A 13,259-nucleotide genomic window follows, 5' to 3' on the forward strand; every position below is an offset into this window, starting at 1 on the left:
GGAGGATCGATGTTTTGAGCATAAGCCCTTAATCAGGACGACAGGAGTTGAGACGTTATGTTGAGGATGTTAGTGAGGTCTCTGCTGCACTATTGTATCCAGTTCTGTTCTCTCTGTTACAGGAAGGGTTGGCGAGGGTTCCGAAGAGATTTACCAGGAAGTTGCTGGGTATGGAAGGTTTCAGTTATAAAGAAAGGCTGGATTGGCTGGGACCTTTTCTCAGTGAAGTGTAGGAGGGTGAGAGGTGATTGAAGTTTATAAAATAATGAGGGAGACAGCCAGAGTTGCTGGGAATTGTCTTTTCCCTAAGATGGGGGGGGGTGTTCGAGCAGAGGGACCACATGTTTAAGGTGAGAGAAGAGAGATGTAAAAAAGGCATGAGAGGGAAATGTTTTACACAGAGGGTGGGTCGTGTGTGGAATGAACTTTCTGAGGTAGGGTTGTATCGAAGGGTCTGTTTCCGTGCTGGATAACTCTATGACTCTGTAGGAAGAGAACCGAGCGAGTGTGTAAAGAAGTTCCTCATGTGTACGGACGCTGGGTGCAGGAATGCCTTGGTCAGGGTTTCTGCTCCTATTCCCTGGATAAAGGATAAACCAAACAGGGCTCCTGATCACTCCAGCCTGCCCTGGATATATGAGGGCATGGTTAAGGCCAAACGGATTAGATTGGGCAGCAGAATACAAGAAAAGTTAGTAATGAGATCAGGGTCAAAGGTCAGAAATGGGATTCGGAATGGACCAGACTTCTCCTTCAACTAATTGATTATTCAATATGGCCAATAATTCTATCGTCATACACACCTTCCCACACTGCCCCTGAGCCCCTGCATTACTTTCACATCCATAAATACATTGTGCTATCTCTTGAACATATTCAGAAGTCGAGCATTTCTCTGAGGTTCGGATTCCAAGGGTTTATAACTCTGAAGGAAGAAATTTCTCCTCATCTCAACTCAAAATGGGGGACCCTTTACTCTGAGAGAGTGACTCTTGAATCAAACTTCCTCAGCCAGGGGAGATACTTTCCTTCACATCGACACCATCAGGTCCATTAAGAGTTTTATGTGTTTCAATGAGATTAACTCTTGTTCTGCTGCACTCCAGGCAATACAGCTATAGTCTTCTCAGTCTTTGTGACAGGAACAAGTCTAGGGAACTTCTGTTATACTCATTCCAGGGCAACTATGCCCTTCTCAGGAAAGGAAACCAAAGCTATCCCTCTCCCAGAGTGGCTCAGTGGTTAGCACTGCTGCCTCACAGCGCCAGAGACCTGGGTACAATTCCAACCTCAGGTGAGTGTCTGTGTGGTGTTTGCACATTCTCCCTGTGTCTGTGGGGGTTTCCTCTGGGTGCTGTGGTTTCCTCCCGCAGTCCAAAGCTGTGCAGGGTAGGTGGGTGAGCCATGCTCTATGTGAGGTTATTGGGTGGGGGGGTGGGAGGCTCTTCAGAAGGTGGGCTGAATGGCCTGCTTCCACACTGTATGGTTTCTATGATTCTGTAGCCCGGTGTAATTGCAATAAAATCTACTTTTCTCATTCTTATTAAATGTACTGTGGGTTCATGGAGATTCAATGTTAGAAATATAGAACATAGGAGCAGGAGTAGACCATTTAGCCCTTCGAGCATGCGCTCTCATTCAATATGATTATGGCCAATCATCCAACTCATTCCCCTGTTCCCACTTTTCCCCTTTGCTCCCTTTAGCCTGAAGAACTATATCTGACTCCTTGTTGAAAACATTCAATGTTTTGGCCTCAATTGCTTTTTGTGGCAGTGAATACCCCAGACTCCTCACTCTCTGGGTGAAGACATTTCTCCCCATCTCAGTCTGAAATGTCCAACCCCATTTCCTTAAACTGTGACCCCTGGTTCTGGATTCCTCAGGTATGAGGAACATCCTTCCTGTGTTTACCCTGTCTAGTCCTTTTTGAATGTTATAGGTTTCTATGAGATCCCCCCTCATTCCTCTAAACCCCAGTGAATATAATCCTCACCAATCCAATCTCTCCTCATACGTCAGTCCTGCCATCCCAGGGATCAGTGTGGTAAACCTTTGTTACCCTCCCTCCGTAGCCAGAACACCCTTCCTCAGATACAGGGACCAGACCTGCCCACAATGCTCCAGGTGTGGTCTCACCAAGACCCTGTACAATTGCAGCAAGACATCCCTGCTCCTGTACTCGAACCCTCTCACTGTGACGACCAACATCCTATTTCCCTTCCTCACCTCCTGCTGCCCCTGCAATGCTCCCTTTCAGTGACTGGTGTACAAGGACACCCAGCTCTCACTGCCCCTCCCTCTTTCCCAATCTATTGCTATTCAGATCATAATTACAAGCTGTTGGCTCGCTGCTCCCTTGTCAGGTTCTCCACTTCACCTGAGGAAAGAGCAGCGTTCCAAAAGCCTGTGATTTTAAATAAACCTGTTGGACTGGAACTGTGTGACTTCTGACTTTGTCTGCCCCGGTCCAACACCAGCCCCTCCACACCCCAGATAACAATCTACCTTCCTGTTTATGTGGATAATCTCACATTTATTCACATTATACTCGAAGTGCCATATATTTACCCAGTCCTCAATTTGTCCACATCACACTGAAGTACCTGTGCACGGCTCCTCTCAGATCACCCACCTACCCAGCTCTGGGTCAGCTGCAGACTCGGATTAGTTACTAATCTCAATCATTAATGAATAAGTCACTGATTAGCTGGTTTGGAGAGGTTGGGCTGAATGGCCTGTTCCTTACTGTCCTTCAGACAATGAGAGATTATGAACATTCACGTTCTCTGACCTGGTTTTCAGTCCGAGATATCCCAACGAGGAACAAGAACTCAGCCAGGAACAGGCTCACACAGAGGTGGGTGTGAATAGTGGTCCTCACACTCTTGATGGAACGACACAAGATGAATGTGAGGATCGAAATGAAGAGGCACACGAGTGATAAAATGATGCCGACTGTGGTGATCACGTGTAGATTGAAACTGTGAATCTCCTGAAGAAGGGAAAATGGAAAAGGACAGATTATGAAATGGCTTGACATGTCAACCTGAAGATGACTATTTCCCCTGGAGCATCATCAGAGGCTGAGTGGTGACCTTGTAAAATCCAGGAGGGTAAAAAATGAGGTCTGCAGATGCTGGAGATCAGAGCTGAAAATGTGTTGCTGGTTAAAGCACAGCAGGTCAGGCAGCATCCAAGGAACAGGAAATTCGACGTTACGGGCCAGAGCCCTTCATCAGGAATGGGGGGCATGGATAGGATGAATAGACAAGGTCTTTTGAAGGGAATGATGTAAAAGGGATCAAATGGGTGTGTGTGAAATGAGCTGCCAGAGGAAGTGGTGGAGGCTGGTACAACGACAGCATTTAAAAGGCATCTGGATGGGGATATGAATAGGGAGGGTTTAGAGGGATATGGGCCAAGTGCTGGCAGATGGGAGTAGATCAATTTTAGATTTCTGGTCAGCATGGACGAGGTGGACCGAAGGGTCTGTTTCCGTGCTGTACAAGTCCGTGACTCGATCTTCTTTGGAGGGGCATCCTGCAGAGAGGTAGCAATGATCAGATAATGCCAACCTTCACTTTAAACATCGGTGCATTGGATGGAGAAAGGAAGGCTGAGGGAGATGCAAGGACTGACATCGAGAACACTGGAGAAACTCAGCAGGTCTGGCAACTCTGTGGAGAGAGAAAGAAGAGTGAAATGTTTCGAGTCTGATTCGATTCTACTTCAGGACAGCAGTTCTGAACTGAACTGTGCCCAGTGGGGTTCTGAACTGAACTGTGCCCAGTGTGGTTCTGAATTGAACTTGCCCAGTGGGGTTCTGAACTGAACTGAACTGAGCCCAATGGATCTCTGAACTGAAATGTGCCCAGTGGGGTTCTGATCTGTACTGTGCCCAGTGGGGTTCTGAACTGTACTGTGCCCAGTGGAGTTCTGAACTGAACTGTGCCCAGTGGGGTTCTGAACTGAACTGAACTGAGCCCAGTGGTGTTCTGAACTGAACTGTACCCAGTGGGGTTCTGATCTGAACTGAACTGAGCCCAGTGGATCTCTGAACTGAAATGTGCCCAGTGGGGTTCTGATCTGAACTGAACTGAGCCCAGTGGATCTCTGAACTGAACTGTGCCCAGTGCGGTTCTGAAATGAACTGAACTGTGCCCAGTGGGGATCTGAAATGAATTGAACTGTGCCTGATGGGGGTCTGAATTGAACTGTGCCCAGTGGGGATCTGAACGGAACTGTGCCCAGTGGAGTTTTGAACGGAACTGTGCCCAGTGGGGATCTGACCAAGACCCAGCTCGATATGTTAACTCTGTTCCCCTTTGCACAGACATTGCCAGACTTGCTGAGTTTCTCGCACCTTCTCTGCTCCTTTCAGATTTGCACCATTCTGTTTTTGTTACAGAGCTGGGAGTTATTGGAGCCAATGGTGAACTGCATGCTGGTGTCCAGCACTATCACTAAGTTAGCGACACAAAACTCAGTCCAATCTCCTGGGGACATGGAATTAAATCCCTCCATAGCTGGTGGGGAGGGAGTGGGGGGGACATTAATTCCAGCATTGACGCTACTCTCAGGAACTATGATTATTGTCAAACTCTCATTTACAGCGGGAAATCTGTGGTCATTACTCGGTCTGGCCGATATGTGAGGTGGTTGACATCAGTCTGGCCTTCACCATGGCGCGGTGACTCAGTGGTTAGCACCGCTGCCTCACTGTACCAGGGTCACGGGGTCGATCCCACACTTGGATGACTGCCCAAGTGGAGTTTGCACGTCTCCCCTGTCTGGGTGGGTTTTCTCTGGGTGCTCTGGTTTTATCCCACAGTCCAAAGATGAGCAGGTTAGCTGGACTGGCCATGCGAAATTGCCCCTAATGTCCAGGGATGTGCAGGCTAGATGGGATAGCCATGGGAAATGCAGACCTTACAGGGATGGGATAGGGGACTCAGACTGGGTGGGATGCTCTTTAGAGGGTTGGTGCTGACTTGATGGGCTGAATGGCCTCTTTCTGCCCTGAAGGGAATCTAAAATGGCTGAGCAAGCAGGGGCAATGTGGGACAGGGACCCAAATCCCACACGAGAGAAGAAATTAATCTCCTGCACTTCAAAACTCTGCAACGGGTTTTGGCCTTTTGTCCAGAAGACAGGCTCTTTGAAGATTGGTCCATTTCAGAAGGGGAACGCAGCCTGTAGTAACTCAGAGCTGGTCACCCCCACCCACCCCCCAACCCCCGCTCCACCCAGTGATGTCCATTCCCTTCCCGTGAGGACATACCCCAATATCGTGCAGGGCCATGAGCACAGCAAAGCTCGACAGATGTGTACAGCTGCAGACGGTGACTGTGACGTTGGAATCCCTCAAACTGCAGCCCTGGATGGACCAGGCAGCCACTGAGCTGTCCCAGTAGACGCACTTCACCTTCTTGTTAGAGTGCTGTGGAAGGAGCAAAACATTCAGGGGGATGTCAGATCAGTCGCCTCGGGAAAATCTGCACGTTCGCCTGTCAGTTAGCCAGGTCCCACCTCCTGATGGACATCCCTCACCATCACCGCCCCCCACAACCCTCCCATCAATGGTGGAAGAGCAGTTACAGAGAAATATTGATGCTTCCCTCCATCCCTTGGCATTCCCACTGTGGTCAAACTCAATAATCAGCTCACATCCCCCTCTCAACCTCCTTCATCTCTGTCTCCAGTCACCGATCCCCCACCAAGGGGAAAAGTTCCTTCCTGTCTCCCCTTTTGATGACCCACATAATGTTATACATCTCAGTTCGTATCCCCTCTGAGAGATCTCAGTTCGTTCCTGAAGGCTCCTCACTTCGGAGCGCTCTGGTAAACAATGTGGAAACTCTGGGACTAAAAGGGAACAAACCTTCTTGTTTTCAAAGGTCAGGATGACTGGATCATTGGGGTTCTCCTTGACCTTATTGGTTACTGCCGCAGTGACAACTTCGGAGATCAGCTCGAGCTTCTCGCCACTGTCCAGCTGGTTGTCTTTCATCAGGGAGTCCAGCTCTTTGTATGAAATAAGGGCAGCGGCAGCAACATCTGGGTGGGAGGAGACGACAAACGGTAAATGAAGGTGACACCCACCAGCAACACATGATTCTTCGAGTGGGAGTCAAGCTGTGAGCACTCTGCTTGGATTAGTGTTCTCAGCCTTCCTGGATTCACCCTGAAACCTTCAAGAATTCAAGGCGTGATAGTATAAACGTTGCAACTTTAATAGCTGCTCATGGCTTTAAAGATGAACCATTACACACAGAGAGAAGCAGCATTAACTGTGTCTGGAATAAGCTTTTAAAGAACAAAGAAAAACTTATCCAGGAGTTGGAAGCAATCAGCCATGGCTGGGAAAAGAAGGAGTTCCACGGACATGAACAAAACTGTTTTAACATCTGCTGAACAACTGCCTGCTTTCTGTCATACAGATACATGATTGTCCTGCAGAAGAATTTAAGGTGTTAATAATCTTCAAACAGACAGTCAGCACCAAATGAAGCAAGGAACAGAGAAGCTACTTCTGATAAGAAAGCAAATTACAGATCGGTGGTTCCGGGAGCGTGATCAATGTTCCAGATGGATGAATCTCAAAGATTGTCAGTTATGTCACTCCATATACCTGAAGGATGGGAAACACTGGGTTGGAATCCAGCAGCAGAACAATGAACAGCAGAACTTTGAAGGAGAATACTGCTCAAGGACTGAACCCTGGACATCAGAGACAGATGTTATTGGTTTGAGTTGGAGCCACACCAGGTTATGGGCTGACAGGTTTATTTGAAATCACAAGCTTTTGAGCGCTGCTCTTTCATCATCTGACAAATAAACCTGTCGAACTATAACCTGGTGTCGTGTGACCTCTGACCTTGTCCATTCCAGTCCAACACTGGCACCTCCTCCTCATCATCAGGGAGTAGCCAAGTTGGGTTGTGAGGTTGCCCCTGTACACTTGGGGGGGTCTGAGTTTGGTTGCTACATCCTATAAAGTTTAACTCCTTTTTTCAGGACTTGATTGTCTGTGAGATTCCTGAATAATTGCTCGTATTAAAGCTGTCTTGTGATGATTTACTCACAACAAAGGCTAATTCTGCTGCCAGCATGTTGGGAAGTAATTCCAGGGGGAACTGGGGCGAAGATCAAGACTGGAGCACAGTGGCTCATAGCGCTAGGGATCTGGGTTTGAGTCCATTTTCAGGCAACTTTCTGTGTGGAATTTGCATGTTCTTGCCGTGTCTGCTTGGGTTTCCTCTGGGTGCTCTGGTTTCCTCCCACAGTCCAAAGATGTGCAGTTTAGGTGAATTGGCCATGCTCAATGTCCAGGGATGAGTACGTTACGGCATTGGTCATGGGAAATGCAGGTGTGTAGGATAGAGGGGGGAGTGAGATAGTCTTCAGAGGGTGGGTGTGCACTTGTTGGGCCAAATGGCCTGTTTCCACACTGTCGGGATTCTATGATTACGCACTAAGACTCACCAAACTTCTCCTTCCCTGCCACATTGTTCCAGCTAATATCCATGCTGTTCCTGGAAGTGGATAACTTTGTCCTTCCGCCCTTCGGGATTGTGCTGTTCCGGATAGCTTGCATGTTGACATCTGCAAAAGACGGCAGATACAGAAAGGTCAGAATCAAAACATCAACGGGAAGGCAAGGCATTACTCGAAACATCGACCCTCCTGCTCCTCAGATGCTGCCTGACCTGCTGTGCTTTTCCAGCACCACACTCTCGGCTCTGATCTCCGTCATCTGCAGTCCTGACTTTCTCCCATTACTGACAACACCCTACTCCCACCCACCCCACCACCCACTCGCTAAATCTGTTTTCAGGCGTGAGTCCGCTAATCCCAGTGACCTTTGCCCCTCCCCACAAATGCTTCACATTTTCATCAAGTGGCTCCCAAGACAAACAAAGTATTAATTTCAGATTGAGATGAGGAGGAATTTCTTCTCACAGGGGGTTATGGGTCTTTGGGATGTCCTTTTGCCTCAGAGAGCTGTATGGGGGTAGACTCCTTGTGTGTAGTTAAGGCTGAGATAGATTCGGGTAAGAGAGGGTCAACTTTAATTTGTGACAGAACCCTTTTCTGGAGCAGCTAGGATGTGGTTACCAAAATGTCTTGTCCCGTACTCATAACCCTGATCCCTGAGCTAATGTCCTGGACATGTGGGTTCAAATCCTACCATGGCAGGTCTGTCTTTTTAAAGATCGGGAATTAAAGCTTGCATAATTATAGCCATGTAACCAATCTCGATTATCATAAACATGACTGACCTTTAGGGAAGGAAATCTGCCGTCCTTACCTGGTCTGGCCGACATGTGACTCCAGACCCATAGCCATGAGAGTGACTCTGAACTGCCCTCTGAAATGGTCTGGGAAAATCATTGAGTTCCAGCCCCATTAGGGATGGACAATAAGTTAGCGATTTTTGAGAAGATTTGAAGCTCAGGTTGATGGTAAATATGTCAGTTAGCTCGCTGAGCTGGAAGGTTTGGTTTCAGACATTTCGTCACCGTGACTAGGTAACAGCATCAGTGTGACCAGTGCTTCACCAGAGACTCCCACTGATGAGTCTCAGTGAGCTAACTTACAGACTGATGGACAATATGTGCTGACCCAGCCGACAATGCCCACATCCAGTGCATAACAAAACCTAAAGCTGTAGGTCAATGCTGCATTCAATTTTCACACAACAAAATCCCACAAGTATCACCAATGCGTGCAGATAGATGGCTCTGGTGGGGGGGGGTGTTAGCCTGGCAAAAGAACATTCTCAGGAAACGAGAGTTCTCTACATGCTGTCCAAGGGTACCATTACATTCTAAATGATATATTGAGGATAAGGTAGATGGGAATTAACAGCTAAAACACAAATGAATTGATACACAGCCTGGAACAAGTGACTGTCAGAGTCATAGAGGTACACAGCACAGAAACAGACCTTTCGGTCCAACCTGTCCATGCCGACCAGATATCCTAACCTAACCTCCTCCCATTGTTCCAAATCTTGGCCTGTATCCCTCTAACCCCTTCCTATTCATATACCCATCCAGATGCCTTTTAATTGTGGCAATTGTACCAGCCTCCATCACTTTCTCTGGCAGCTCATTCTATACACGCACCACCCTTTGTGTGAAAACGTTGCCCCTTAGGTCCCTTTCATATCTTTCCCCTTTCATTCTAAACCCATGCCCTCTACTTCTGATCTCCCTATCCCTGGGAAAAGCCCTTGTCTATTTACCCTCTCCATGCCCCTCATGATTTTATAAACCTGAATAAGGTCACCCCTCAGCCTCCAATGTGCCAGGGAAAACAACCCCAGTCCATTCAGCCTTTCCCTGTAGCTCCAAGCCTCTAACCCTGGCAATACCCTTGTAAATCTTTTCTGAACCCTTTCAAGTTTCACAACATCCTTCCGACGGGAAGGAGACCAGACGATGACATTACCGAACCCATTAGTTGAGAAGTTCTTCATCTCTTCATGACCTAAAGTGTTGGCAAGTGCCAGGGTGTGTTTCTCCATCTGCTCGAGGAAGTTGGAAACCAGTTTGCGGAACATTTCTGAATGTCTGTCCTCGATCTTCGAAAGGCTTGAGAAATACTGATTGGTAAACACATCGATATCCTGTGGGAACAGGAGGGGGAAAACACCAATTGAGGAAGATGCTACACATTGTAGAGAGGGACCTGCCCTGATCTCACGTCATGTCAACACAATGAGATTCACTCAATGAGTTTGTGAAGGAAGGAGAGTTTTATATTGAAGCCAAAGATTTGTCATTTGAACTGGGGAAGCGGCAGATGCTGGTGGGTGAGGGAGGGGGTGGGGAACGTGACTGGTTTTGGATTGTGCAAGCAGGGAGTCAAACATAATGGGCAGAAAGGTCTCCACCGTTACAAACCTCTAGGGTTTTATCAACTTCGGGAGAAAGTTCCGATCTTAGCTCAGGTTTAGATTAGATCAGATTACTTACAGTGTGGAAACAGGCCCTTCGGCCCAACAAGTCCACACCGACCCGCCGAAGCGCAACCCACCCATTCCCCAACATTTACCCCTTACCTAACACTACGGACAATTTAGCATGGCCAATTCACCTAACCTGCACATCTTTGGACTGTGGGAGGAAACCGGAGCACCCGGAGGAAACCCACGCAGACACGGGGAGAACGTGCAAACTCCACACAGACAGTCGCCTGAGTCGGGAATTGAACCCGGGTCTCTGGCGCTGTAAGGCAGCAGTGCTAACCACTGTGCCACCATGCCGGTATCCATGGGTGACGGGGAGAGACAAGTGTGGATGAGATGCAGGGCTCATGGATTTCATCTCTCTCATTAGAGAAAGTCAAGGTTTATATTTTTCATAGCTATGAGTGAAATTCAAGGGGCAGGGGCAGTTAGGGACATTCAGTTTGGGACATTTAGAATTAGAACCACAGAATTTTACCTGGATACAAGTACCATGAGGTTCATGTTGCTATGGAGAATGGCTCTGAAGTGATTAAGATTCACAGCCCACCACTATAGTTTTAGATTAAAGGGGTTTTCTAAAGTTATTAGATCCTTACTTATCTCTAGGCAGACTCCCTCTGCTGGTACATGTGGATATGGAAGCTGCAAGTGAACAAAATGTCCACTGCAATTTTCAATTTATGACACCACCCAATCAGTTCATTATGAGTTGTGGCCTTTGAGTCAGGACAAAGGTCAGCTTTGTGTTCTGAAGAATAGTCACTGGACTCGAAATGTTAACAGCGTTTTATCTCCACAGATGCTGTCAGACTCTCCTGAGTTTTTCTAGCAATTTCTGTTTTGTGTGTTGTCCTGCTTGAGCACCCATAATCCTGTTAATGACACAGCAAGAAATGGATGGGACCCATTGCCGAGTAACCTCCACTCATGGAAATGTTATTTGCAGGGGCTCAGGGTACTACAGGGGGATGTTGGAAAAACAGAGAGAGAATTGGATCAAATCCTGTCACTATGAATGCATTGACAAACCGAGTCAACAATGGACTGGGAAATAATGGTCTATTGAATGTATATTCTTGATAGTCTTGATAAATATAAGTGACGTGGTCAAGAAGACAGATGGCATGCTTTCCTACATTGAATGGGGTATTGAATACAAGAGTTGGCAGGTCATGTTACACCGATATAGAACTTTGGTTTGGCCACATTTGGAATACTGCGTACAGTTCTGGTCGCCACGTTACCAAAAGAGTGTGGATGCTTTAGATAGGGTGCAGAGGATGCTCACCAGGATGTTACCTAGTATGGAGGGCGCTAGCTATGAAGAGAGGTTGAACAGATTAGGATTATTTTCATTAGAAAGATGGAGGTTTGGGGAGAGGGCGGGATCTGGTTGAGGTCAACAAAATCATGAGAGGTATAGACAGGGAGGATAGCAAGAAGCTTTTTCCCAGAGTGCAGAAAACAGTTATTAGGGGTCATGAGCTCAAAGTGAGAGGGGAAATGTTTCGGTGAGATTGGTGTGGGAAGTTCTTTACACAGAGAGAGGTGGGGGTCTGGAGCACGATGCCAGTAGAGGTAGTAGAGGCTGGTACGATAGTGCCATTTAAGATGTATCTAGACAGATACATGAATGGGCAAGGAGCAAAGGGACACAGATCCTTAGAAAATAGGCAGCAGGTTTAGTTCGAGGATTTGGATCAGTCCAGGCTTGGAGGACACAAAGGGCCTGTCCCTGTGCTGTAATTTTCTTTGTTCTTTGTTCTTTGATCACTTACCTGGAGAGATGAAGATCTCGGCCGAAGCAATGTCAGGTCTGCAAAAAGAAAATGAGGTGATCAATTTGGAATCAAGCTCACAACTCAACAGGGAATAAATTCCAAAATGCTGACACTCCCAGGGGAGCGCTGAAAGATTGCTATATTCCCAAAGGAGATGGTTTTAACACGGAATCATCGACCAAGCGCCTGTTTGATACAAATACCAGGTCTGTAGGACTGTCATGTTTTGTGAGGGTCTCTTCCATTTCCAGTAAAATAGAGGAATGAGGTAGAGTTCATATTATCTGTTATGAATTGTGCTTGACAAGTTTATTTTGTGAAAATCTCTCATGTTGTCTTATTTGGAAGAAGATACAAAATATTCTAATTAGTAAACAATGATTGGGGAAGATCTGCTAAAGTTGGATATATTGTTAGTCTCTAGGTCACAAAGAATTGTTATGAAGGTCATGGTTTGTAAAGGGTCAGGCTTTAAATTGCCTTTCTAACTTCAAAATTGACTTGTCTAGGGTGCCTATAGTTTATTAGATGTTTTACCTGGATATAAGGTCCATGTGATTTATATTTGGTTAGATTCGATTTGTACCTATTGGTGGGATCCATTATTAAGGTTAGGTAGTGTAAGAAACTTTATTGTTAGGTAGTGCTCACGTAAGGTAGTATTAGCAAGTCTGGAACTTGTTAGCTTCACTAGACAACAGTAAGCCATTATGTTACACTAAGAACAGACTGAAAAGCTGATGGCATAGCCTGAAGAGGCCCCAGGGAGGGTGAGAGATAACAGGACATTAGAGCCGTGTCTAGAAGCACGTAGCTCAAACTGAGGTAATAGAACGTTATCATGTGAGACCCAATCACATACGAAAAATTCTGCTTTTTACCAAATAAGGATGTAACTCTGGAATGTGAGAGAACAAAAGGATAGACAAATTTAAAAAATAGTCAGAATGCCTTCTCCAGCAAGCCTGATACCTTGCTGTAACTCGATTCTCTCTCGAATAAAGCAGTCTGTTTCTTAAAATCTGACCCGGTGTCTCATTCCTCCGAAACGAACACGGGGACGGTAGAACCGTCCTAACAGATGGTGACCCCTGACGTGCGGAGGGAATGGAGACACGCTTGTTGGCAGGGGTTGAGAGCCGCCGGGCGGCCGGCCATTCTGAACTGGGTACGGGGACGCCTTTTGCATGAAGGTCTCCAGTAGACATTGACCACTCTAAATTAGTAGTTGTTCCGACGTCTCGAATACCTTTGCCAACCTAAATTGCAGACTTGAGTAGACGACAGAGAATCGCTTTGTTCTATGTGCGAGTCCTTTAGGTGTGTTGGTCGTCCCGGAAAAGCCGGAGGTATTGGACACGGTGAGTTTCTTTTTTATTTGTTGCTTTCTATAGTGAGAAGAGTGAGTCCTCCAGGTGTGCGTTGAAACACCCCTGCAATTCCAAAAGTCCTGGAGACAGTGAGTTATTTATTTTTGGTCTCTTATGGTTATAAAA

At 46.8% G+C, this 13,259-nt stretch overlaps 1 protein-coding gene across 2 annotated transcripts in view; it reads right to left on the bottom strand.

Annotated features, from left to right (window-relative positions):
• LOC132835990 (adhesion G protein-coupled receptor E2-like) overlaps positions 1 to 13,259 on the bottom strand; it is a 57,443-nt gene that overhangs the window by 9,446 nt on the left and 34,738 nt on the right. For both annotated transcript variants that reach the window (XM_060855169.1, XM_060855168.1), the window contains 6 exons: positions 11,761 to 11,798; positions 9,460 to 9,637; positions 7,489 to 7,608; positions 5,885 to 6,060; positions 5,285 to 5,443; positions 2,795 to 2,995 (listed from right to left, as the gene is read on the bottom strand). In XM_060855169.1, the coding sequence (XP_060711152.1) occupies positions 2,795 to 2,995; positions 5,285 to 5,443; positions 5,885 to 6,060; positions 7,489 to 7,608; positions 9,460 to 9,637; positions 11,761 to 11,798 (872 nt within the window). The remainder of the gene's footprint in view (positions 1 to 2,794; positions 2,996 to 5,284; positions 5,444 to 5,884; positions 6,061 to 7,488; positions 7,609 to 9,459; positions 9,638 to 11,760; positions 11,799 to 13,259) is intronic.

This window comes from Hemiscyllium ocellatum, chromosome 45 (assembly GCF_020745735.1).
Source record: "Hemiscyllium ocellatum isolate sHemOce1 chromosome 45, sHemOce1.pat.X.cur, whole genome shotgun sequence".
NCBI classification, from domain to species: Eukaryota; Metazoa; Chordata; class Chondrichthyes; order Orectolobiformes; family Hemiscylliidae; genus Hemiscyllium; species Hemiscyllium ocellatum.